The sequence below is a fragment of the Aphelocoma coerulescens genome, chromosome 22 (assembly GCF_041296385.1).
Source record: "Aphelocoma coerulescens isolate FSJ_1873_10779 chromosome 22, UR_Acoe_1.0, whole genome shotgun sequence".
In the NCBI taxonomy this organism is placed as follows: domain Eukaryota; kingdom Metazoa; phylum Chordata; class Aves; order Passeriformes; family Corvidae; genus Aphelocoma; species Aphelocoma coerulescens.
Window position 1 is genome coordinate 3799004 of NC_091035.1, and position 25260 is coordinate 3824263.

The window sequence follows — 25260 nt, forward strand, 5'->3', positions numbered from 1 at the left end:
CCGGATCAACTTCCAAAGGGTATCCAGGTGTGGAATTCTCCCAGCTGGAAGGGTTGGGAATGAGGCAGGGAGGGGAGGGGAGTGCCACCAAATCCCAGCTCCTCCAAACCCAAGAGTTTCAACCAAAACCCCCAAACTTTCACAAAAATCCCAAATCCCATTTATCCCATTTTCCAGAGGCTCCTCCAGCAGCATAGAAGCACAGAGAGCTGGATCAACTTCCAAAGGGTATCCAGGTGTGGAATTCTCCCAGCTGGAAGGGTTGGGAATGAAGCAGGAAGGGAATGGGAAGCGCCACCAAATCCCAGCCCCTCCAAACCCAAGAGTTTCAACCAAAACCCCCAAAATTTTAACAAAAATCCCAAATCCCATTTTCCTCCAGCACCACAGAAGCACAGGGAGCTGGACCAACTTCCAAAGGGTGTGGAATTCTCCCAGCTGGGGATGCTGGAAGGGTTGGGAATGAGGCAGGAAGGGAATGGGAAGTGCCACCAAATCCCAGCCCCTCCAAACCCAAGAGTTTCAACCAAAAAACCCCCAAACTTTCACAAAAATCCCATTTTCCAGAGGCTCCTCCAGCACCACGGAAGCACAGGGAGCCGGATCCACTTCCAAAGGGTGTGGAATTCTCCCAGCTGGAAGGGTTGGGAATGAGGCAGGGAGGGGAGGGGAGCGCTCACGGTGTGATTGTTCAGCATGAACTGCACGGCGCTGAGCTTCACCAGCTTCCTGACACTGCTGTAGGTGCAGGGGGGTTAAGGAAGAAACCCTGGAATTCCTGGAAAAACACTTCCAGAGGCAGGCTGGAGGAAAGGGATTGTGCCTGGATTGCTCGAGAAGTTTGGGATTCTCTTTGGTTTTTTTTGAGGATGACCCAAGCTGACCTTGGGGAGACCCCCAGTGAGCACCGGGGGAAAAACTGGGGCAGAACTTCTGGAATTTCTGGAAAAAAATGGGGTCTGGAAATTCTGGGATTTCTGGGACTTCTGGAAAACCAGGAGACAGACTGGGATCTGCCTGTGGATGCTCAACTCCAAAGGAATTCTGATCTACAATTAAAAAATCCACACTCCAGCCATCCACTGGATGAGGCCTCAAATCCTGGAATTCCTGGAAAAACACTTCCAGAGGGAGGCTGGAAGAAGAGGATGTGCCTGGATGATTCAATAAATTGGGAATTCTCTTCTGGTTTTTCCAAGGATAACCCAAATTGTGCAAATCCCAGCTTGGGGAGACCCCCAGTGAAAAAAGCCCAGGGTCTGGAAGTTCTGGAATTTTTGGGACTTCTGGATTATTCTGGAAGTTTTGGAATTTCTGGAACATCAGGAGACAGACTGGGATCTGCTCAACTCCAAAGGAATTCTGATCCACAATTAGAAAATCCACACTCCAGCCATCCACTGGATGAGGCCTCAAATCCTGGAATTCCTGGAAAAACACTTCCAGGGCCAGGGTGGAGGAAAGGGATTGTGCCTGGATTGCTCAAGAAATTTGGGATTCTCTTTGGTTTTTTCGAGGATAACCCAAATTGTGCAAATCCCAGCTTGGGGAGACCCCCAGTGAAAAAAACCCAAGGTATGGAAGTTCTGGAATTTTTTGGGACTTCTGGATTATTCTGGAATTTCTGGAACATCAGGAAAACCAGGAGACAGACTGGGATCTGCTCAACTCCAAAGGAATTCGGATCCACCAGTAAAAAATCTCCACTCCAGCCACCCACTGGATGAGGCCTCAAATCCTGGAATTCCTGGAAAAACACTTCCAGAGGGAGGCTGGAAGAAGGGGATTGTGCCTGGATGATTCAATAAATTGGGAATTCTCTTCTGGTTTTTCCAAGGATAACCCAAATTGTGCAAATCCCAGCTTGGGGAGATCCCCAGTGAAAAAAACCCGGGGTCTGGAAGTTCTGGAATTTTTGGAACTTCTGGATTATTCTGGAAGTTTTGGATTTTCTGGAATGTCAGGAGACAGACTGGGATCTGCTCAACTCCAAAGGAATTTGGATCCACCATTAAAAAATCCCCACTCCAGCCACCCACTGGATGAGGCCTCAAATCCTGGAAAAACACTTCCAGGGCCAGGCTGGAAGAAGGGGATTTGTGCCAGTGAAAAAAACCCGGGGTCTGGAAGTTCTGGAATTTTTGGAACTTCTGGATTATTCTGGAAGTTTTGGATTTTCTGGAATGTCAGGAGACAGACTGGGATCTGCTCAACTCCAAAGGAATTTGGATCCACCGTTAAAAAATCCCCACTCCAGCCACCCACTGGATGAGGCCTGGAGCCTCAGCTCGCCCTCCTCATTCCCAAAAATCCCGGGGAAAAGCAGGAATCTGCGCCAGCTGCTGGTGCAGCAGAACTTGTGCCTCGCTCTGCCCTTCTCCCAGGGGATCCCAGGGGATCCCAGGGGATCCAGGAGCTCTTCCCAAAAGGATATCCAATGGAGAGGTCGTTGAGCAGCTGCAGCGTCTTGGAGGTGATGGGCTCGCAGCGGCCCCAGTACTTGAGGTTGGTGATGCTGTGGGAGAGCACAGAGGGAGGGATCAGGGATCAGTGGGATCAGAGGGATCAGAGGGATCAGAGGGATCAGGGATCAGGGGGATCAGAGGGATCAGTGGGATCAGGGATCAGCGGGATCAGGGATCAGTGGGATCAGAGGGATCAGTGGGATCAGAGGGATCAGTGGGATCAGTGGGATCAGGGATCAGTGGGATCAGAGGGATCAGTGGGATCAGGGATCAGTGGGATCAGGGATCAGGGATCAGTGGGATCAGGGATCAGCGGGATCAGAGGGATCAGCGGGATCAGGGATCAGGGATCAGTGGGATCGGGGATCAGTGGGATCGGGGATCAGTGGGATCAGCGGGATCAGAGGGATCAGGGATCAGTGGGATCAGTGGGATCAGGGATCAGTGGGATCAGAGGGATCAGCGGGATCAGGGATCAGAGGGATCGGGGATCAGTGGGATCGGGGATCAGTGGGATCAGTGGGATCAGGGATCAGAGGGATCAGTGGGATCAGGGATCAGAGGGATCAGCGGGATCAGGGATCAGGGATCAGTGGGATCAGTGGGATCAGGGATCAGTGGGATCAGAGGGATCAGGGATCAGCGGAATCAGCGGGATCAGCGATCAGAGGGATCAGGGATCAGTGGGATCAGTGGGATCAGTGGGATCAGGGATCAGCGGGATCAGAGGGATCAGTGGGATCAGGGATCAGTGGGATCAGGGACCAGTGGGATCAGGGATCAGTGGGATCAGTGGGATTTGCCGGGATTCCCCCGGGATTTGGGGCGGATTTTTCCGGTTTTCCATCCCCAGACAGCACCGAGAGCATTGAGGGGCAGAAAATCACTGAGCCCACATTGGGTGGGCCAGAAAAGGATCCTGCTGTGGGATCGCCCTTGGGATTGTGTGGGATTGGCTTTGGAATTCTGTGGGATTGCTTTTGGGATTGCCTTTGGGATTGTTTGGGATTGCCCTTGGGATTGCCTTTGGGATTGTGTGGGATTGGCTTTGGAATTCTCTGGGATTGCCTTTGGAATTGTGTGGGATTGCTCTTGGAATTGTGTGGGATTGCCTTTGGAATTCTCTGGGATTGCCCTTGGAATTGTGTGGGATTGCCCTTGGGATTGTGTGGGATTGCCCTTGGAATTCTCTGGGATTGCCTTTGGGATTGTGTGGGATTGCCTCTGGAATTCTGTGGGATTGCCTTTGGAATTGCCCTTGGAATTGTGTGGGATTGCTCTTGGAATTCTCTGGGATTGCCCTTGGAATTCTGTAGGATTGCCTTTGGAATTGCCTTTGGAATTCTCTGGGATTGCCTTTGGAATTCTGTGGGACTGCCTTTGGAATTCTCTGGAATTGCCTTTGGAATTCTCTGGGCTTGCTCAGCCCCTGCTGCTCCCGGCAGAGCCATCGCTGGCCTCGGGAATGAGCTGGGAAAAGCGGGATGAGCAAAGCTCGGGGGGAGAACGGCAGCGATGGCAGAGAAGGGCCGGGGGAGCCTCGGGCTGGGCCCGGCTCGGGGCTGGATCCAGGGGCTGCAGAGGCTGCAAGGAACGGAGCAAACGGAGCAAAATGGAGCAAAATGGAGCAAAAATGGAGCAAAATGGAGCAAAATGGAGCAAAATGGAGCAAAAATGGATAAAAAATGGATAAAAAATGGATAAAAAATGGAGCAAAATGGATAAAAATGGATAAAAAAGGGAGAAAAAATGGAGCAAATGGAGCAAAAATGGAGAAAAAATGGAGCAAAAATGGAGCAAAATGGAGCAAAAATGGAGCAAAATGGAGCAAAATGGAGCAAAAATGGAGCAAAATGGAGCAAAATGGAGCAAAATGGATAAAAAATGGAGCAAAAATGGAGCAAAATGGATAAAAAAGGGAGCAAAAATGGATAAAAAATGGAGCAAAATGGAGCAAAATGGAGCAAAAATGGAGCAAATGGAGCAAAATGGATAAAAAATGGAACAAAATGGAGCAAAATGGAGCAAAAATGGAGCAAAATGGAGCAAAAATGGATAAAAAATGGAGCAAAAATGGATAAAAAATGGAGCAAAATGGATAAAAAATGGATAAAAATGGATAAAAAATGGATAAAAAAGGATTAAAAATGGATAAAAATGGAGCAAAATGGAGCAAAAATGGATAAAAAATTGAGCAAAAATGGAGCAAAATGGAGCAAAAATGGATTAAAAATGGATTAAAAAATGGATTAAAAATGGATTAAAAATGGAGCAAAATGGAGCAAAAATGGAGCAAAATGGAGCAAAATAGAGCAAAAATGGAGCAAAATGGAGCAAAATGGAGCAAAATGGATAAAAAATGGAGCAAAAATGGAGCAAAATGGATAAAAAAGGGAGCAAAAATGGATAAAAAATGGAGCAAAAATGGATAAAAAATGGAGCAAAATGGAGCAAAATGGAGCAAAAATGGAGCAAATGGAGCAAAATGGATAAAAAATGGAACAAAATGGAGCAAAATGGAGCAAACGGAGCAAAATGGATAAAAAATGGAGCAAAAATGGATAAAAAATGGAGCAAAATGGAGCAAAAATGGAGCAAAATGGAGCAAAATGGAGCAAAATGGAGCAAAATGGAGCAAAATGGAGCAAAAATGGAGCAAAATGGATAAAAAAGGGAGAAAAAATGGAGCAAATGGAGCAAAAATGGATAAAAAATGGAGCAAAATGGAGCAAAATGGAGCAAAATGGAGCAAATGGAGCAAAATGGAGCAAAATGGAGCAAAAATGGATCAAAAATGGAGCAAAAATGGATTAAAAATGGATTAAAAATTGATTAAAAATGGAGCAAAATGGAGCAAAAATGGAGCAAAAATGGATTAAAAATGGATTAAAAAATGGATTAAAAATGGAGCAAAATGGAGCAAAAATGGATAAAAAATGGATTAAAAATGGATAAAAAATGGAGCAAAATGGAACAAAAATTGAGCAAAATGGAGCAAAAATGGATAAAAAATGGAGCAAAAATGGATCAAAATGGATCAAAATGGAGCAAAAATGGAGCAAAAATGGATAAAAATGGAGCAAAAATGGAGCAAAATGGAGCAAAAATGGATCAAAATGGATTAAAAATGGATTAAAAATGGAACAAAAATGGATCAAAATGGAGCAAAAATGGATCAAAATGGATTAAAAATGGATAAAAAAATGGAGCAAAAATGGATAAAAAAATGGATTAAAAATGGATCAAAAAATGGATTAAAAAATGGATCAAATGGATTAAAAAATGGATCAAATGGATAAAAATGGATAAAAAATGCATTTAAAAATTGATTAAAAAATGGATAAAAAAATGGATCAAATGGATCAAAAAAATGGATTAAAAAATGGATAAAAATGGATCAAATGGATAAAAAAATGGATAAAAAATGGATCAAATTCCAGGTTGGATGTGGAGAAGAGGCCGAGTCGGGTGTTGGATTTGCAGCACTCGGGGATTTTTCCAAGGAAAAGCTGGGAAGGAGCCCTGGGCCCCCTTCCCACAGTGCCAGAGGTGCCAAGGGACAGGGAATGTGTGCTGGGAATGGCCTCGGGATCCCTGGGAAAGGATTCCATCCCCCTGGAATGTGGCTGCTTGGGGCGTGTCCACGCTGGAAAATTCCATCCTTAACTCCGAGAGAATCCCAAAAACCCTGAGCAAAAGCTGAAATTCCAAGGGTCTGGGCTGAAATTCCAGGGGTCTGGGCTGAAATTCCTGGGGTTTGGGCTGAAATTCCAAGGGTTTGGGCTGAAATTCCAGGGGTTTGGGCTGAAATTCCAAGGGTCTGGGCTGAAATTCCAGGGGTCTGGGCTGAAATTCCAGGGGTTTGGGCTGAAATTCCAAGGGTTTGGGCTGAAATTCCAAGGGTTTGGGCTGAAATTCCAGGCGTTTGGGCTGAAATTCCGGGGGTTTGGGCTGAAATTCCAAGAATTTGGGCTGAAATTCCAGGGGTTTGGGCTGAAATTCCAGGGGTTTGGGCTGAAATTCCAAGGGTTTGGGCTGAAATTCCAGGGGTTTGGGCTGAAATTCCAAGGGTTTGGGCTGAAATTCCAGGGCTTGGGGTTGAAATTCCAAGGGTTTGGGCTGAAATTCCAAGGGTTTGGGCTGAAATTCCAAGGGTTTGGGCTGAAATTCCAGGGGTCTGGGCTGAAATTCCAAGGGTTTGGGCTGGAATTCCAGGGGTTTGGGCTGGAATTCCAGGGGCCTGGGCTGAAATTCCTGGGGTTTGGGCTGACATTCCAAGGGTTTGGGCTGGAATTCCAGGGGTTTGGGCTGAAATTCCAAGGGTTTGGGCTGACATTCCAAGGGTTTGGGCTGAAATTCCAAGGGTTTGGGCTGAAATTCCTGGGGTTTGGGCTGAAATTCCAGGGGTCTGGTCTGAAATTCCAAGGGTTTGGGCTGAAATTCCTGGGGTTTGGGCTGAAATTCCAGGGGTCTGGTCTGAAATTCCAAGGGTTTGGGCTGAAATTCCAAGGGTTTGGGCTGAAATTCCAGGGGTTTGGGCTGAAATTCCAGGGGTTTGGGCTGGAATTCCAAGGGTTTGGGCTGAAATTCCTGGGGTTTGGGCTGAAATTCCAAGGGTTTGGGCTGGAATTCCAAGGGTTTGGGCTGGAATTCCAAGGGTTTGGGCTGAAATTCCTGGGGTTTGGGCTGAAATTCCAGGGCTTGGGGTTGAAATTCCAAGGGTTTGGGCTGAAATTCCAGGGGTTTGGGCTGAAATTCCAGGCGTTTGGGCTGACATTCCAAGGGTTTGGGTGGAAATTCCAGGGGTTTGGGTGGAAATTCCAGGGGTTTGGGCTGAAATTCCAAGGGTTTGGGCTGAAATTCCAGGGGTTTGGGCGGAAATTCCAAGGGTTTGGGCTGACATTCCAAGGGTTTGGGCTGAAATTCCAGGGGTTTGGGCTGAAATTCCAAGGGTCTGGGCTGAAATTCCAAGGGTTTGGGCTGAAATTCCTGGGGTTTGGGCGGAAATTCCAGGGGTTTGGGCTGAAATTCCAAGGGTTTGGGTGGAAATTCCAGGGGTTTGGGTGGAAATTCCAGGGGTTTGGGCTGAAATTCCAAGGGTTTGGGTGGAAATTCCTGGGGTTTGGGCTGAAATTCCAGGGCTTGGGGTTGAAATTCCAAGGGTTTGGGCTGAAATTCCTGGGGTTTGGGTGGAAATTCCAGGGGTTTGGGCTGAAATTCCAGGGGTTTGGGCTGAAATTCTGGGGGTTTGGGCTGAAATTCCAGGCGTTTGGGCTGACATTCCAAGGGTTTGGGTGGAAATTCCAGGGGTTTGGGTGGAAATTCCAGGGGTTTGGGCTGAAATTCCAAGGGTTTGGGCTGAAATTCCAGGGGTTTGGGCGGAAATTCCAAGGGTTTGGGCTGAAATTCCAAGGGTTTGGGCTGAAATTCCAGGGGTTTGGGCTGAAATTCCAAGGGTCTGGGCTGAAATTCCAAGGGTTTGGGCTGAAATTCCTGGGGTTTGGGCGGAAATTCCAGGGGTTTGGGCTGAAATTCCAAGGGTTTGGGTGGAAATTCCAGGGGTTTGGGTGGAAATTCCAGGGGTTTGGGCTGAAATTCCAAGGGTTTGGGTGGAAATTCCTGGGGTTTGGGCTGAAATTCCAGGGCTTGGGGTTGAAATTCCAAGGGTTTGGGCTGAAATTCCTGGGGTTTGGGTGGAAATTCCAGGGGTTTGGGCTGAAATTCCAGGGGTTTGGGCTGAAATTCTGGGGGTTTGGGCTGAAATTCCAGGGGTTTGGGCTGAAATTCCAGGGGTTTGGGCTATAATTCCAAGGGTTTGGGTGGAAATTCCAGGGGTTTGGGTGGAAATTCCAGGGGTTTGGGTGGAAATTCCAGGGGTTTGGGTGGAAATTCTGGGGGTTTGGGCTGAAATTCCAAGGGTTTGGGCTGAAATTCCAGGTTTTGAGGTTAGGAACAATCCCTCAGAGTGCCGTTTTTCCCGGTGCTGGCTCCAGGAAATCCCAGGAATTGTGGGAATTTCTCACACTTACATCTTCCCAATGAACACGCTCAGCACCATGGTCTCATCGTTGAGCCCCAGCACCTCGGAGAGCCTCCGGTACAGCTGCCCAAAAACAAAACAAAAACCATGGAAAAAATATTTTAAAACTGCCAGGAAAACCAGGAATGATCCCAAAAAAATCTGTTTGGCCTGTGTGGGAGAAAGGGATGCTTTGGGATTTTTGTTGTTTGGGGTGATTCAGTTGATCCTAATGCTAATTTTTGCTCTTTTTTTTTTTTGGTCATAGCAGCAGCACTCTGAACCAAAGGAGGACGTGTGTTTTCCCAGGAAAATTCCCAGGAAAATTCCCAGGAAAATTCCCACGAAAATGGGACATAACTGGGCTCCTCCACCTCCAAACACAGCCAGGGATTTGAGGGGATTTCTCTGGAATTCTCAGCACTTCCCAAATCCCTGTGAAGAGATTTGACCCCACTTCAATTTCTCCTCCAGGAATGAAGAGAAGCCAAGGCTGGAGCAATATTCCCACTGGTTTTTTTCCATTGGAAAAAGGTTATTTTCCATCCCCAAAGAGGCACCAGCACAGCTCCAAAAGCCTTGGGATGAAGGGAATTGGGATTTATTCCCATTTTAAAGCCAGGAAAGAAGCTCAGGGGGGCTCCTGGGTGTTGGAGGTGACCACAGGAATAACAAAATCAAGGAAAAAACTGAATCCAAGTCTCCAATCCTTGGCTCATCCCGATATTCCCAACCCAGCTCAGCGTTGGCAAAGTCAAAACTTGGGAATCAATGCAGGAATCACAGGAAATGGGATTTATTTTGGGCTAAAACAAGGAGAAATCAGTGAATTCTGCTTGTTTTGCTTTGAAAAGAGTGGGATCCCTGGAATTCCCGTTACCTTGGAAGATTTCTGCACCTGATCCCCGATATAAATCTTGCGGAATTGCTCGAAGAAGCTCAGCATGGCCAATTCCAGCTTCTCATTGCCAGCCTGGGCCAGCCGGGAATCCGTCAGGTTCATCAGCTGCAGCACCCTGGGAAGGTGGGGAAAGAGGGAAAAGAAGTAGGAAAAAAGTGGGAAAGAAGAGGGGAAAAAAGGGGGGAAAAGAGGGGAAAAAAGTGGGGAAAAAAGTGGGAAAGAAGTGGGAAAGAAGTGGGAAAAAAGGGGGAAAGAAGTGGGAAAAAAGGGGGAAAAAAGGGGGAAAAAAGGGGGAAAAAAGGGGGAAAAGAGGGGGAAAAGAGGGGGAAAAGAGGGGGAAAAGAGGGGGAAAAAAGGGGGAAGAAAGGGGGGAAAAAGGGGGGAAAAAAGCAGGGGAAAAAGGGGGGAAAAAGGGGGGAAAAAAGGGGGAAAAAAGGGGGAAAAAAGGGGGAAAGAAGGGGGAAAAGAGGGGGGAAAATGGGGGAAAAAGGGGGGAAAAAGGGGGAACAAAGGGGGAACAAAGGGGGAACAAAGGGGGAACAAAGGGGGAACAAAGGAAAAAAGCAGGAAAAAGTGGGAAAGAAGCGGGGGAAAAGTGGGAAAGAAGCAGGAAAAAAGCAGGAAAAAAGTGGGGGAAAAGTGGGGAAAAAAGTGGGGGAAAAGTGGGAAAAAAGTGGGGGAAAAAAGCGGGAAAAAAGTGGGAAAAAGTGGGAAAAAAGTGGGGAAAAAGCAGGGAAAAAAGCGGGAAAAAGTGGGAAAAAAGTGGGGAAAAAGAAGGAAAAAAGCGGGAAAAAGCGGGGAAAAAGCGGGGAAAAAGTGGGGAAAAAGTGGGGAAGAAAAGCAGGGAAAATGTGGGAAAGAAGTGGGAAACAAGTGGGAAAAAAGAGGGAAGGAAGTGGGAAAAAAGCGGGGAAAATGCGGGAAAAAAGTGGGGGAAAAGTGGGGAAAAAGAAGGAAAAAAGCGGGAAAAAGTGGGAAAAAAGTGGGGGAAAAAAGCGGGAAAAAGTGGGAAAAAGTGGGGAAAAAGTGGGGAAAAAGAAGGAAAAAAGCGGGAAAAAAAGCAGGGAAAATGTGGGAAACAAGTGGGAAACAAGTGGGAAAAAAGAGGGAAAGAAGTGGGAAAAAAGCGGGAAAAGAGCGGGAAAAGAACGGGGGAAAAAAGTGGGGAAAAAGGGGGAAAAAAATGGGAAAAAGTGGGAAAAAAAGTAGGAAAAAAAGTGGGAAAAAAAGTGGGAAAAAAGCGGGAAAACACCCGCTGGTGACGGGCACTGAGCAAGGAGCGATTGCCCTGCTGTTCCCAGGGGGGTGGGATTGGTTTTTCTTTAATTTTGGAGGGAATTTGGGCCAAAAGTTGACAGATTTGGTACCAAAACCCCGAGCAGAAGGTTACTCCTGGGTGTAAAGCTGTTGTAAGGCTCCTCCAGCCCTTCCAACAGCGCTGCAAGGTTTGGATTCGCTCTGGAATTGAATTCCAGGTGCTTTGGAATCTCCCAAATTCCTCTCAGGTGCCTCTCTCCCCCATAAAAATCTGGTTTTAAAGCCTTTCCCGCTGCGTTTTGGGTTTGTGGGAGCTGCAAAATCCCGCCTGGGATGGGGCTGAAGGGATTTTGGGATAAATCCAATCGGATATTCCCCAACAATTCCAAAAGATGTTCCTTTGGGAAGTGCCACCAGGCATAAAAGGGGAGAGAAAATCCAATTGAAATCAACTTTTATGGATGTTTATCATAAATGGTGGCTCTAAAATAGCTGAAGTTGATTTGGGATCCCAGAATTTTCCCCCTCAGGAATTCTTTTTCCACCAGCTCAGCTTCCTCAGCTCCTTTTCTTAGCCCAGATTCCAAGAGAAAACATTCAGTGGGAGCAAAGCTTTAAGCTCCAAATTCCCACATCCATTAAATAAAGCTTCCCCTGGATTTCAATCCCAAAAATCCAGTTAATGACATCATCAAATCTGAATTTTCCAAGCCCAATATTCCCAAGTATTTATGGACAAAAGCCACTTTTTTGGGTTATTAAGCGGGAAAAAGCCTTTTCCCCTCATCCCAGCAAAGAACCGCCATGCCTTGAGTGATCAATTAGTGAATAATCAATCAATAATTCGCCAATAATTGCCTTTTCCAGGCTCTTTGCCCCTCATTCTTTGTCAGAAACCCAAATTCCCAGGGGATTTCAATCCCAAAAATCCACTTCATGACAGGATAACATCTGAATTTTCCAATTACGGGACAAAACCCAGTTAGGGGTTATTAAGCGGGAAAAAGACTTTTCCCATATCCCAAAAAACCCCACCACCTATTTAACGAGCAATTAGGCAATAATTAAGCAGTCCTTAACGAAGAATTCCCTTTTCCCCCCCCCTTTCCCCCTCCCTCTCTCCCACAACCCAAACTCCCTTTGGGAATCGATGCCGGCACCCGGCGCCGGCGCCCGTCCCCTTCCAGCCGCGTTTCCCACGGGAACAGCAGAGGTGGGAAAAGGGCAGGGAGGCTTTCCCAGCTTCCCAGGAGTGGATTTTTTGGGAATATCCCCGAGTGGAGCATCCCTACCGACAGACCAGCTCTCCATCCATGGCGTCCTGCTCGTCCGTGCTGGCGAAGGACACGCGGCCGCCGATGACGGCGCCGATGATGTACACGAGCCACGTCAGGCGGCCTGGGACACGCAGGGGACACGCTCAGAGCCTGCCCCCGCCCCTCTTTTAGCAGAAATTTTCCCCCAAAGAAATCCATTTTTCCCCAAAGAAATCCATTTTTCCCAAAGAAATCCATTTTTCCCCAAAGAAATCCATTTTCCCCCCAAAGAAATCCATTTTTCCCCAAATAAATCCATTTTTCCCCAAATAAATCCATTTTCCACCCAGAAAAGCCCTGGTTTTAGTGAGGAGCCTCATTAAATCCACTTTCCCCAAATAAACCCATCTTGCCCCCAAATAAATCCACCTCCCCCAAACAAATCCATTTTCCCCCAAAATAAATCCACTCCCCTCAAATAAATCCACTTTCCCCCAAAATAAATCAATTTCCCCCAAAATAAACCCACTTTCCCATGAAATAAATCCATTCTTCCTCCAAATAAATCCACTTTTCCCCAAAAATTCCACTCTTCCCCCAAATAAATCCATTTTCCCCCCAGAAAAGCCCCGGGTTCAGTGAGGAGCCTCATCCTGCCCTGGGACACGCAGGGGACACGCTCAGAGCCTGCCCCCGCCCCTCTTTTAGCAGAAATTTTCCTCCAAATAAATCCATTTTTCCCCAAAGAAATCCACTTTCCCACAAATAAATCCATTTTCCCCCAAAGAAATCCATTTCCCCCCAAAGAAATCCATTTTCCCCAAAGAAATCCATTTTCCCCCCAAAGAAATCCATTTTCCCCAAATAAATCCATTTTCCCCAAATAAATCCATTTTTCCCCCAAAGAAATCCATTTTCCACCCAGAAAAGCCCCGGTTTTAGTGAGGAGCCTCATTAAATCCACTTTCCCCAAATAAATCCATTTTCCCCCCAGATAAATCCATTTTCCCCAAAAGAAATCCACTTCCCCCAAATAAATCCATTTTCCCCCCAGAAAAGCCCCGGGTTCAGTGAGGAGCCTCATCCTGCCCTGGGACACGCAGGGGACACGCTCAGAGCCTGCCCCCGCCCCTCTTTTAGCAGAAATCCAGCCCCAAAGAAATCCATTTTTCCCCAAAGAAATCCATTTTTCCCCAAAGAAATCCATTTTTCCCAAAGAAATCCATTGTTCCCCAAATAAATCAATTTCCCCCCAAATAAATCCATTTTCCACCCAGAAAAGCCCCGGTTTTAGTGAGGAGCCTCATCCTGTCCAGAGCCTGACACTGCCCCTCTTTTAGCAGAAATTTTCCTCCAAATAAATCCATTTTTCCCCAAAGAAATCCACTTTCCCCCAAATAAATCCATTTTCCCCCCAAAATTCCACTTTCCCCCCAAATAAATCCATTTTCCCCCCAAATAAATCCATTTTCCCCAAAAGAAATCCACTTTCCCCCAAATAAATCCATCTTCCCCCCAAACAAATCCATTTTCCCCCAAAATAAATCCACTCCCCTCAAATAAATCCACTTTCCCCCAAAATAAATCAATTTCCCCCAAAATAAACCCACTTTCCCATGAAATAAATCCATTTTCCCTCCAAATAAATCCATTTTTCCCCAAATAAATCCATTCTTCCCCCAAATAAATCCATTTCCCCCCAGAAAAGCCCCGGGTTCAGTGAGGAGCCTCATCCTGCCCTGGGACACGCAGGGGACACGCTCAGAGCCTGCCCCCGCCCCTCTTTTAGCAGAAATCCAGCCCCAAAGAAATCCATTTTTCCCCAAAGAAATCCATTTTTCCCAAAGAAATCCATTGTTCCCCAAATAAATCCATTTTCCACCCAGAAAAGCCCCGGTTTTAGTGAGGAGCCTCATTAAATCCACTTTCCCCAAACAAATCCATTTTCCCCCAAAATAAATCCACTCCCCTCAAATAAATCCACTTTCCCCCAAAATAAATCAATTTCCCCCAAAATAAACCCACTTTCCCATGAAATAAATCCATTTTCCCATGAAATAAATCCATTTTTCCCCAAAGAAATCCATTTTTCCCAAAGAAATCCATTGTTCCCCAAATAAATCAATTTCCCCCCAAATAAATCCATTTTCCACCCAGAAAAGCCCCAGTTTTAGTGAGGAGCCTCATCCTGTCCAGAGCCTGACACTGCCCCTCTTTTAGCAGAAATTTTCCCCCAAAGAAATCCATTTTTCCCCAAAGAAATCCATTTTTCCCCAAATAAATCCATTTTTCCCCAAAGAAATCCATTTTCCACCCAGAAAAGTCCCGGTTTTAGTGAGGAGCCTCATTAAATCCACTTTCCCCAAATAAATCCATTTTCCCCCCAAATAAACCCATCTTGCCCCCAAATAAATCCACCTCCCCCAAACAAATCCATTTTCCCCCAAAATAAATCCACTCCCCTCAAATAAATCCACTTTCCCCCAAAATAAATCAATTTCCCCCAAAATAAACCCACTTTCCCATGAAATAAATCCATTTTCCCTCCAAATAAATCCACGTTCCCCCCAAATAAATCCATTTTCCCCCAGAAAAGCCCCGGGTTCAGTGAGGAGCCTCATCCTGCCCTGGGACACGCAGGGGACACGCTCAGAGCCTGCCCCCGCCCCTCTTTTAGCAGAAATTTTCCCCCAAAGAAATCCATTTTTCCCCAAAGAAATCCATTGTTCCCCAAATAAACCCATTTTCACCCCAAATAAATCAATTTCCCCCCAAATAAATCCATTTTCCACCCAGAAAAGCCCCGGTTTTAGTGAGGAGCCTCATCCTGTCCAGAGCCTGACACCGCCCCTCTTTTAGCAGAAATTTTCCCCCAAAGAAATCCATTTTCCCCAAAGAAATCCATTTTCCCCCCAAAGAAATCCATTTTCCCCAAATAAATCCATTTTCCCCAAAGAAATCCATTTTTCCCCAAATAAATCCATTTTTCCCCAAATAAATCCATTTTTCCCCAAAGAAATCCATTTTCCACCCAGAAAAGCCCCGGTTTTAGTGAGGAGCCTCATTAAATCCACTTCCCCCAAATAAATCCATTTTCCCCCCAAATAAATCCACTTCCCCCCAAATAAATCCATTTTCCCTCCAAATAAATCCATTTTCCCTCCAAATAAATCCATTCTTCCCCCAAATAAATCCATTTCCCCCCAGAAAAGCCCCGGGTTCAGTGAGGAGCCTCATCCTGCCCTGGGACACGCAGGGGACACGCTCAGAGCCTGCCCCCGCCCCTCTTTTAGCAGAAATCCAGCCCCAAAGAAATCCATTGTTCCTCAAAGAAATCCATTTTTCCCAAAGAAATCCATTGTTCCCCAAATAAATCAATTTCCCCCCAAAGAAATCCATTTTCCACCCAGAAAAGCCCCGGTTTTAGTGAGGAGCCTCATTAAATCCACTTCCCCCAAATAAATCCATTTCCCCCCAAATAAATCAATTTCTCCCCCAAAATTCCACTTTCCCCAAATAAATCCATTTTCCCTCCAAATAAATCCACTTCCCCCAAATAAATCCATTGTTCCTCCAAATAAATCCATTTTCCCCAAAAGAAATCCACTTCCCCCAAATAAAACCATTTCCCCCCAAAATTCCACTTTCCTCCCAAATAAATCCATTTCCCCAAAAATAAATCCATTTTCTCCAAAATAAATCCACTTCCCCCAAAAATTCGACTTTCCCCCAAAATAAATCAATTTCCCCCCAAATAAACCACTTTCCCATGAAATAAATTCATTTTCCCCCCAAATGAATCCTTTTTCCCCCCAAATAAATCCATTTTCCCCCAAATAAATCAATCTCCCCCAAAATAAATCAATTTCCCCCAAATAAATCCATTTTCCCCAAAACAGATCCACTTCCCTCAAATAAATCCACTTTCCTCCCAAATAAATCCATTTTCCCCCAAAAATTCCACTTCCCCCAAACAAATCCATCTTCCCCCAAATAAATCCATTTTCCCCAAAAGAAATCCACTTCCCCCAAATAAATCCATTTTCCCCCCAAAGAAATCCATTTTCCCCCAAATAAATCCATTGTTCCCCAAATAAATCAATCTCCCCCAAAATAAATCAATTTCCCCCAAATAAATCCATTTTCCCCCCAAATAAATCCATTTTCCCCAAAAGAAATCCACTTTCCCCAAATAAATCCATTTTCCCCCCAAATAAATCAATTACTCCAAAATAAATCAATTTCCCCCAAATAAATCCACTTTCCCCTAAAATAAATCCATTTTCCCTCCCAATAAATCCATTTTCCCCCGAAATAAATCCATTTTCCCCAAAAGAAATCCATTTTCCCCCAAATAAACCCACTTTCCCCCAATAAATCCAGCCCCATCTCCAGAGCAGCGCCCACCCCCCAGGGTCACCTCCCCCAGGAGAAACCGTGAGCGATCCCTCCCCTCCCCCTCCCCTCCGTGGGGATTTTCCAGGAATTCCCAGCTCCAGGAGGCACAATTCCTTTGGGAATTCCCATCTCCAGGAAGCACAATTCCCTCGGGAATTCCCAGCTCCAGGAGGCACGATTCCTTTGGGAATTCCCAGCTCCTGGAGGCACAATTTCATTGGGAATTCCCAGCTCCAGGAAGCACAATTCCCTCGGGAATTCCCAGCTCCTGAAGGGACGATTCCCTTCTGAATTCCCAGCTCCTGGAGGCACAATTCCACTGGGAATTCCCAGCTCCAGGAAGCACAATTCCTTTGGGAATTCCCAGCTCCCAGAGGCACGATTCCTTTGGGAATTCCCAGCTCCAGGAGGCACAATTCCACTGGGAATTCCCAGCTCCAGAAGGCACAATTTCCATCAGGAATTCCCAGCTCCAGGGGGCACAATTTCATTGGGAATTCCCAGCTCCCAGGGGCACGATTCCTTTGGGAATTCCCAGCTCCAGGAGGCACAATTCCCTCAGGAATTCCCAGCTCCAGGAAGCACAATTCCCTTGGGAATTCCCATCTCTCCAGGAAGCACGATTCCATCAGGAATTCCCAGCTCCCAGAGGCACAATTCCTTTGGGAATTCCTAGCTCCTGGAGGCACAATTCCACTGGGAATTCCCAGCTCCAGAAGGCACAATTTCCATCAGGAATTCCCAGCTCCAGGGGGCACAATTTCATTGGGAATTCCCAGCTCCAGAAGGCACGATTCCATTGGGAATTCCCACCTCCAGGAAGCACAATTTCATTGGGAATTCCCACCTCCAGGAGGCACAATTTCATTGGGAATTCCCAGCTCCTGAAGGGATGATTCCCTTCTGAATTCCCAGCTCCAGGAGGCACAATTCCACTGGGAATTCCCATCTCCAGAAGGCACAATTCCCTCGGGAATTCCCAGCTCCTGAAGGGACGATTCCCTTCTGAATTCCCAGCTCCAGGAGGCACAATTCCCTCGGGAATTCCCAGCTCCAGGAAGCACAATTCCATTGGGAATTCCCAGCTCCTGAAGGGACGATCCCCTTGGGAATTCCCATCTCCAGGAAGCACAATTCCCTCGGGAATTCCCAGCTCCAGGAGGCACAATTTCATTGGGAATTCCCAGCTCCAGGAGGCACAATCCCCTTGGGAATTCCCACCTCCCAAAGGCACAATTTCATTGGGAATTCCCAGCTCCCAGAGGCACAATTCCTTTGGGAATTCCCAGCTCCCAGAGGCATGATCCCATTGGGAATTCCCACCTCCCAAAGGCACAATTCCCTTGGGAATTCCCAGCTCCTGGAGGCATGATTCCCTTCTGAATTCCCATCTCCAGGAGGCACAATTCCACTGGGAATTCCCAGCTCCTGGAGGCACAATTTCATAGGGAATTCCCAGCTCCAGAAGGCACAATTCCATCAGGAATTCCCAGCTCCTGAAGGGACGATCCCCTTGGGAATTCCCAGCTCCAGGAGGCACAATTCCACTGGGAATTCCCATCTCCAGGAGGCACAATTCCATCGGGAATTCCAATTTCATTGGGAATTCCCATCTCCAGGAGGCACAATTCCCTCGGGAATTCCAATTTCATTGGGAATTCCCACCTCCAGGAAGCACAATTCCACTGGGAATTCCCACCTCCAGGAGGCACAATTCCACTGGGAATTCCCATCTCCAGAAGGCACGATTCCATCAGGAATTCCCAGCTCCTGAAGGGACGATTCCCTTCTGAATTCCCATCTCCAGGAAGCACAATTCCCTCGGGAATTCCCAGCTCCAGGAAGCACAATTCCCTCAGGAATTCCCAGCTCCCAGGGGCACGATTCCTTTGGGAATTCCCAGTTCCAGAAGGCACAATTCCCTCAGGAATTCCCAGCTCCAGGAGGCACAATTCCCTCGGGAATTCCCATCTCCAGGAGGCACAATTCCACTGGGAATTCCCACCTCCCAAAGGCACAATTCCCTCAGGAATTCCCATCTCCCGGAAGCACAATTCCCTCGGGAATTCCCACCTCCAGAAGGCACAATTTCCTCGGGAATTCCCATCTCCAGGAAGCACAATTCCCTCGGGAATTCCCACCTCCAGGAGGCACGATTCCTTTGGGAATTCCCAGCTCCTGGAAGCACAACTTCATTGGGAATTCCCAGCTCCAGAAGGCACAATTCCCTCGGGAATTCCCACCTCCCAAAGGCACAATTCCCTCAGGAATTCCCACCTCCAGGAAGCACAATTCCCTCGGGAATTCCCCGCTCTCTGGCTCACCTTCCTGCACTGCCAGGTCCATGGGGGTGGCGCTGGCGCTCTGCAGCAGCTCCTGGTAGGACTGGGCGGACTGGTCGAAGAGCTGCACCAGCAGCGCACAGGTCTTCTCGTACTCGCAGCGCCCGATGGTGGAGAGCTGGTCCAGCTGCTGCTGCACCAGCCCCGTGTCCTCCAGAGGGTCCTCCAGGCCATCCCTGAGGAAGGAAAACGTGCATGGAAAAGGGAATTCGGGGCGTGGAGGCAGCCGGAGGTACCGGGGGGGGAGAGGGGTGCGGGAGGCGCCGTGGAATTGGAGGGTGGTGGGAGGTGAGAGAAGGGACATGAAAGGTCAGTGGGAAATGAGGAGAGGAGCAGTGGAGAAATGAGGTGGGAAAGGCAGAAATCAGGGAATAAATCAGGTGGGAAAGGCAGAAATCAGGGAAGAAATAAGGTGGAAAAGCCAGAAATCTGAGTGGGAAATGCTAAAAATCAGGAGAGGAGAAGTGGATAAATGAGGTGGGAAAGGCAGAAATCAGGGAATAAATGAGGTGGGAAAGGCAGAAATCAGGGAATAAATGAGGTGGGAAAGCCAGAAATCAGAACAGCAATGGATCAGTGGGAAATGCTAAAAATCAGGAGAGGAGAAGTGGATAAATGAGGTGGAAAAGCCAGAAATCAGGGAATAAATGAGGTGGAAAAGCCAGAAATCAGAACAGCAATGGATGAGTGGGAAATGCTAAAAATCAGGAGAGGAGCAGTGGAGAAATGAGGTGAAAAAGCCAGAAATCAGGGAATAAATGAGGTGGGAAAGCCAGAAATCAGGGAATAAATAAGATGGAAAAGCCAGAAATCAGGGAATAAATGAGGTGGAAAAGCCAGAAATCAGGGAAGAAATAAGATGGAAAAGCCAGAAATCTGAGAGGGAAACACTAAAAATCAGGAGAGGAGAAGTGGATAAATAAGGTAGAAAAGCCAGAAATCAGGGAATAAATAAGGTGGAAAAGCCAGAAATCAGAGAATAAATAAGGTGGAAAAGCCAGAAATCAGAACAACAATGGATGAGTGGGAAACTCTAAAAATCAGGAGAGGAGCAGTGGAGAAATGAGGTGGGAAAGCCAGAAATCAGAGAATAAATGAGGTGGGAAAGGCAGAAATCAGGGAATAAATGAGGTGGAAAAGCCAGAAATCAGGGAAGAAATAAGATGGAAAAGCCAGAAATCTGAGAGGGAAACACTAAAAATCAGGAGAGGAGAAGTGGATAAATAAGGTAGAAAAGCCAGAAATCAGGGAATAAATAAGGTGGGAAAGCCAGAAATCAGGGAATAAATGAGGTGGGAAAGCCAGAAATCAGGGAATAAATCAGGTGGGAAAGGCAGAAATCGGGGAATAAATCAGGTGGGAAAGCCAGAAATCAGAACAGCAATGGATCAGTGGGAAATGCCAAAAATCAGGAGAGGAGAAGTGGATAAATAAGGTGGGAAAGCCAGAAATCTGAGTGGGAAATGCTAAAAATCAGGAGAGGAGAAGTGGATGAGGTGGAAAAGCCAGAAATCAGGGAATAAATAAGATGGAAAAGCCAGAAATCGGGGAATAAATAAGGTGGAAAAGCCAGAAATCGGGGAATAAATGAGGTGGGAAAGCCAGAAATCAGAACAGCAATGGATCAGTGGAAAACACTAAAAATCAGGAGAGGAGAAGTGGATAAATAAGGTGGGAAAGGCAGAAATCAGGGAATAAATAAAGTGGAAAAGCCAGAAATCTGAGTGGGAAATGCTAAAAATCAGGAGAGGAGCAGTGGAGAAATGAGGTGGAAAAGCCAGAAATCAGGGAATAAATGAGGTGGGAAAGCCAGAAATCAGGGAATAAATAAGATGGAAAAGCCAGAAATCAGGGAATAAATGAGGTGGAAAAGCCAGAAATCAGGGAATAAATGAGGTGGAAAAGCCAGAAATCAGAACAGCAATGGATGAGTGGGAAATGCTAAAAATCAGGAGAGGAGCAGTGGAGAAATGAGGTGAAAAAGCCAGAAATCAGGGAATAAATGAGGTGGGAAAGCCAGAAATCAGGGAATAAATAAGATGGAAAAGCCAGAAATCAGGGAATAAATGAGGTGGAAAAGCCAGAAATCAGGGAAGAAATAAGATGGAAAAGCCAGAAATCTGAGAGGGAAACACTAAAAATCAGGAGAGGAGAAGTGGATAAATAAGGTAGAAAAGCCAGAAATCAGGGAATAAATAAGGTGGAAAAGCCAGAAATCAGAGAATAAATAAGGTGGAAAAGCCAGAAATCAGAACAACAATGGATGAGTGGGAAACTCTAAAAATCAGGAGAGGAGCAGTGGAGAAATGAGGTGGGAAAGCCAGAAATCAGAGAATAAATGAGGTGGGAAAGGCAGAAATCAGGGAATAAATGAGGTGGAAAAGCCAGAAATCAGGGAAGAAATAAGATGGAAAAGCCAGAAATCTGAGAGGGAAACACTAAAAATCAGGAGAGGAGAAGTGGATAAATAAGGTAGAAAAGCCAGAAATCAGGGAATAAATAAGGTGGGAAAGCCAGAAATCAGGGAATAAATGAGGTGGGAAAGCCAGAAATCAGGGAATAAATCAGGTGGGAAAGGCAGAAATCGGGGAATAAATCAGGTGGGAAAGCCAGAAATCAGAACAGCAATGGATCAGTGGGAAATGCCAAAAATCAGGAGAGGAGAAGTGGATAAATAAGGTGGGAAAGCCAGAAATCATGGAATAAATAAGGTGGAAAAGCCAGAAATCTGAGTGGGAAATGCTAAAAATCAGGAGAGGAGAAGTGGATGAGGTGGAAAAGCCAGAAATCAGGGAATAAATAAGATGGAAAAGCCAGAAATCGGGGAATAAATAAGGTGGAAAAGCCAGAAATCGGGGAATAAATGAGGTGGGAAAGCCAGAAATCAGAACAGCAATGGATCAGTGGAAAACACTAAAAATCAGGAGAGGAGAAGTGGATAAATAAGGTGGGAAAGGCAGAAATCAGGGAATAAATAAAGTGGAAAAGCCAGAAATCTGAGTGGGAAATGCTAAAAATCAGGAGAGGAGCAGTGGAGAAATGAGGTGGAAAAGCCAGAAATCAGGGAATAAATGAGGTGGGAAAGCCAGAAATCAGGGAATAAATAAGATGGAAAAGCCAGAAATCAGGGAATAAATGAGGTGGAAAAGCCAGAAATCAGGGAAGAAATAAGGTGGAAAAGCCAGAAATCAGAGAATAAATAAGGTGGAAAAGCCAGAAATCAGAACAACAATGGATGAGTGGGGAACTCTAAAAATCAGGAGAGGAGCAGTGGAGAAATGAGGTGGGAAAGGCAGAAATCAGGGAATAAATGAGGTGGGAAAGGCAGAAATCAGGGAATAAATGAGGTGGGAAAGCCAGAAATCAGGGAATAAATCAGGTGGGAAAGCCAGAAATCAGAACAGCAATGGATGAGTGGGAAATGCCAAAAATCAGGAGAGGAGAAGTGGATAAATAAGGTGGGAAAGCCAGGAATCTGAGTGGGAAATGCTAAAAATCAGGAGAGGAGAAGTGGATGAGGTGGAAAAGCCAGAAATCAGGGAATAAATCAGGTGGAAAAGCCAGAAATCAGGGAATAAATGAGGTGGAAAAGCCAGAAATCAGGGAATAAATCAGGTGGAAAAGCCAGAAATCAGGGAATAAATCAGGTGGGAAAGCCAGAAATCAGAACAGCAATGGATCAGTGGGAAATGCTAAAAATCAGGAGAGCAGCAGTGGAGAAATGAGGTGGAAAATCAGGAGAGGAGCAGTGGATCAGGGGGAAAAGCCATCGGCACCTGGCGGGAGCAAGCTCTTCTTCCATCCTTAAAATTATCCATTTCTTTTAACATTTATCTACTTCTTTTAAAATTTATCCAGGTCTTTTAACGTTTATCCATTTCCCATAACATTTATCCAGTTGTTTTAACAGTATCCACTTCCTTTAACATTTATCCAGGGGTTTGAAGGGAAGGGGCAGTGCCAGGAACAAAGGCTCTGGTTGTGTTCCTACAGCACAACTTTTCCATGGGAATCCTTTCAGTGCCTTTTCTTTTAAATGCAATAAATTCCACAAGAAATCAGAAAATTCCAGAATGATTTGGGTTGGAAGGGACCTTAAAACTCATTTAATTCCACCCTTTCCATGGGCAGGGACACCTCCCACCATCCCAGGTTGCTCCAAGCCCTGTCCAACCTGGATTTGAACACTTCCAGGGATGGATGATCCAGAAGAAAAAGGGATAATCCCATCCGTTTTCCCTAAGAGAGGCCTTATTTTCCTATATTTGACCATTTGTTTTCATCCAACACAAACACACACCCGGGAGGATTCATCCCACACAAATCCAGGCACGACAATGGAATCCTGGAGGCTGATTCCTTGAAATGAATTAAAAATAAAAGGTGCTTTTAGGTGGAATTTGTGCAGAGCTGGGAGAGTGAAGTGAGTCACGCTTGGCTCACATTCCCCCTCTGCTCTGATGGGAATTCTGGGATGCTGCAGATTCTGGGAAGATGAATCCTACCCGGAACATGTCGGACACAGAGATCAGCTCAGCCAGGGGAGATTAAGCAGGGTCTCAAAAAAAAAAACAAACAACCCAGCTTAAAAAAATAAATCTCTTCTAAAAAAACCAGCCAGGCTGTGATTTAGGAAAGCTCCCTCAGAAATCCTCACAAAACTTCCTGCTCTTGTGGCTGGTTTTAAAGGAAAACTGGGAAGAGAAATACGCTGGAGCCTGGAGTGATTGTTCTGGAGCTGGCAATCCTGGAATTATGGAATGGTTTGGGAAGGGATGGTGAAGTTCATCCCATCCCACCTTCTGCCATTGGCAAGGGCTGCATCTTTCCAGAGGGACACAATCCCAGCTGGAAATCATCCAGGGATTTATTCCAGAGGTGCCCAGGGCCACTCGCTGCCTTTCACTTGGGAGCTGGAGCCACTGGAGGGGAAAAAATGCCCAGCTTGGAATTCTTGGAGCTGTTGGCGAGCCTGGGCTGCTCCCAGGATGTTGGTGTGGCTCTGCCAGGGCAGCATTTCCAGCCCTAATGCCGGAATATTCCCGAGATCCCAGGGGTGCAGGCCCCTCCTGGTGTGCCAGCACAGCTCCTCTGTCCCCTGGGCTGTGTCCAGCAGGATTTTCCAGCAGCCCAGGGCGCTGTGGGGAGCTCTGGGAGCACCCCTGGGATCAGGGAGTCCCAGGAGCAGCAGCTCCTGGAATGGTCGCTCCCGTTTTATTCCCAGGGCTGTTGGAGCTGCAGTTTGGAATTCACTGAATCCTGGAATGGTTTGGGTTGGAAAGAGCTTAAATCCCATCCCATGGCAGGGACAGGGACACCTCCCACTATCCTGGGTTGATCCAACGCAGCCTTGGGCACTTCCAGGGATCCAGGGGCAGCCCCAGCTGCTCTGGGAATTCCATCCCAGCCAGGAATTCCTTCCCAATATCCCATCTAAGCCGTTCTTCTGTCACTTTGAAGCCATTCCCTGGGTCCTGTCCCTCCATCCCTTGTCCCCAGTCCCTCTCCAGCTCTCCTGGAGCCCCTTTAGGCCCTGGAAGCTGCACTGAACTCACCCCTCAGCCGTGTCCTCTCCAGCGGGAACATCCCCACCTCTGCCAGCTTTCCCACCCCTCAGAGCAGCAGGAAAAGCGTTCCCAGCCCTGGCATTCCCTCACCTGAGGATGATGTGCACGGATTCCAGGCGGGAGGTGATGTAGGCTTTGGTCACCTCGGGGGTGTAGGTCTCCAGCATGTGGGGCTCTGTGGCCTTCACGTAGGGCACGGAGGCAGCCAGGCGCTGCCACAGGCTCAGCAGGTAGTGCACACTGTTGGGAGCAAATTCCCAGTGCTTCCAGAGGGAAAAGAGAAGGAATACAAACCAGGGAGTTATGATTCGTGGTGTTTGATTTAAGTTTTTTCCACAGAATTTGGGCTGGAAGGGGTTTAAAGCTCAGCTCGTTGCACTTTCCACTGGCCAATGCCTTTAATGGCCTGGTTGTCAAATTAACCAGGAATTTCATGGCTTGCTGTTGGGAGTAAATTCCCAGTGCTTCCAGAGGGAAAAGAGAAGGAATACAAACCAGGGAGTTATGATTTGTTTTGTTTGACTTGACTTTTTTTCCCCAGAATTTGGGTTGGAAGGGGTTTAAAGCTCAGCTCATTGCACTTTCCACTGGCCAACATCTTTAAAGGCCTGGTTGCCAAATTAACCAGGAATTTCAGGGTACCCCTGGATCAGCACTCAGTAATCACTGGGAGGTAATCCCAAATTCCCAGGACATGGAGCTGAGCCTCCAATCCCAGGCCTCACTCAGTTCCCACACACTGCACAGCCCCGAGCTGCTTCCCAGGAATCACAACTGAACAAAGGAATTCTCCAAGCTCCACAATTTTTTAAACCCTCTCCTGTGCAGGGCTGTGGTGGTGAGCTGTACACACTGCTGGAAAACTCAGTGGGAATATCCATGATATTCCAATTACTCCCAACCCCTCTGAGTGCATTGGAAGAGTGAAGTGAGACAGAATTCTAAAAATAAACCTTATTTAACAAGTTGGGTTTTTTTTTCCCTGCTAGGATATGGAAAGCCTCTGGAGGCATGGCAACAACTCTGCCTTCCCCCACAGATTCCATTCAGGAATT

The 25260-nt window shown here is 46.7% G+C and overlaps 1 protein-coding gene across 2 annotated transcripts in view; it reads right to left on the reverse strand.

Moving 5' to 3' along the window:
* The window catches only part of XPO7 (exportin 7), a 71247-nt gene that overhangs the window by 24382 nt on the left and 21605 nt on the right, over window positions 1-25260 (reverse strand). For both annotated transcript variants that reach the window (XM_069035481.1, XM_069035480.1), the window contains exons 11-17: window positions 24296-24468; window positions 18621-18814; window positions 11935-12040; window positions 9365-9500; window positions 8495-8568; window positions 2435-2515; window positions 681-744 (exon numbers count right to left, since the gene is read on the reverse strand). In XM_069035481.1, the coding sequence (XP_068891582.1) occupies window positions 681-744; window positions 2435-2515; window positions 8495-8568; window positions 9365-9500; window positions 11935-12040; window positions 18621-18814; window positions 24296-24468 (828 nt within the window). The remainder of the gene's footprint in view (window positions 1-680; window positions 745-2434; window positions 2516-8494; window positions 8569-9364; window positions 9501-11934; window positions 12041-18620; window positions 18815-24295; window positions 24469-25260) is intronic.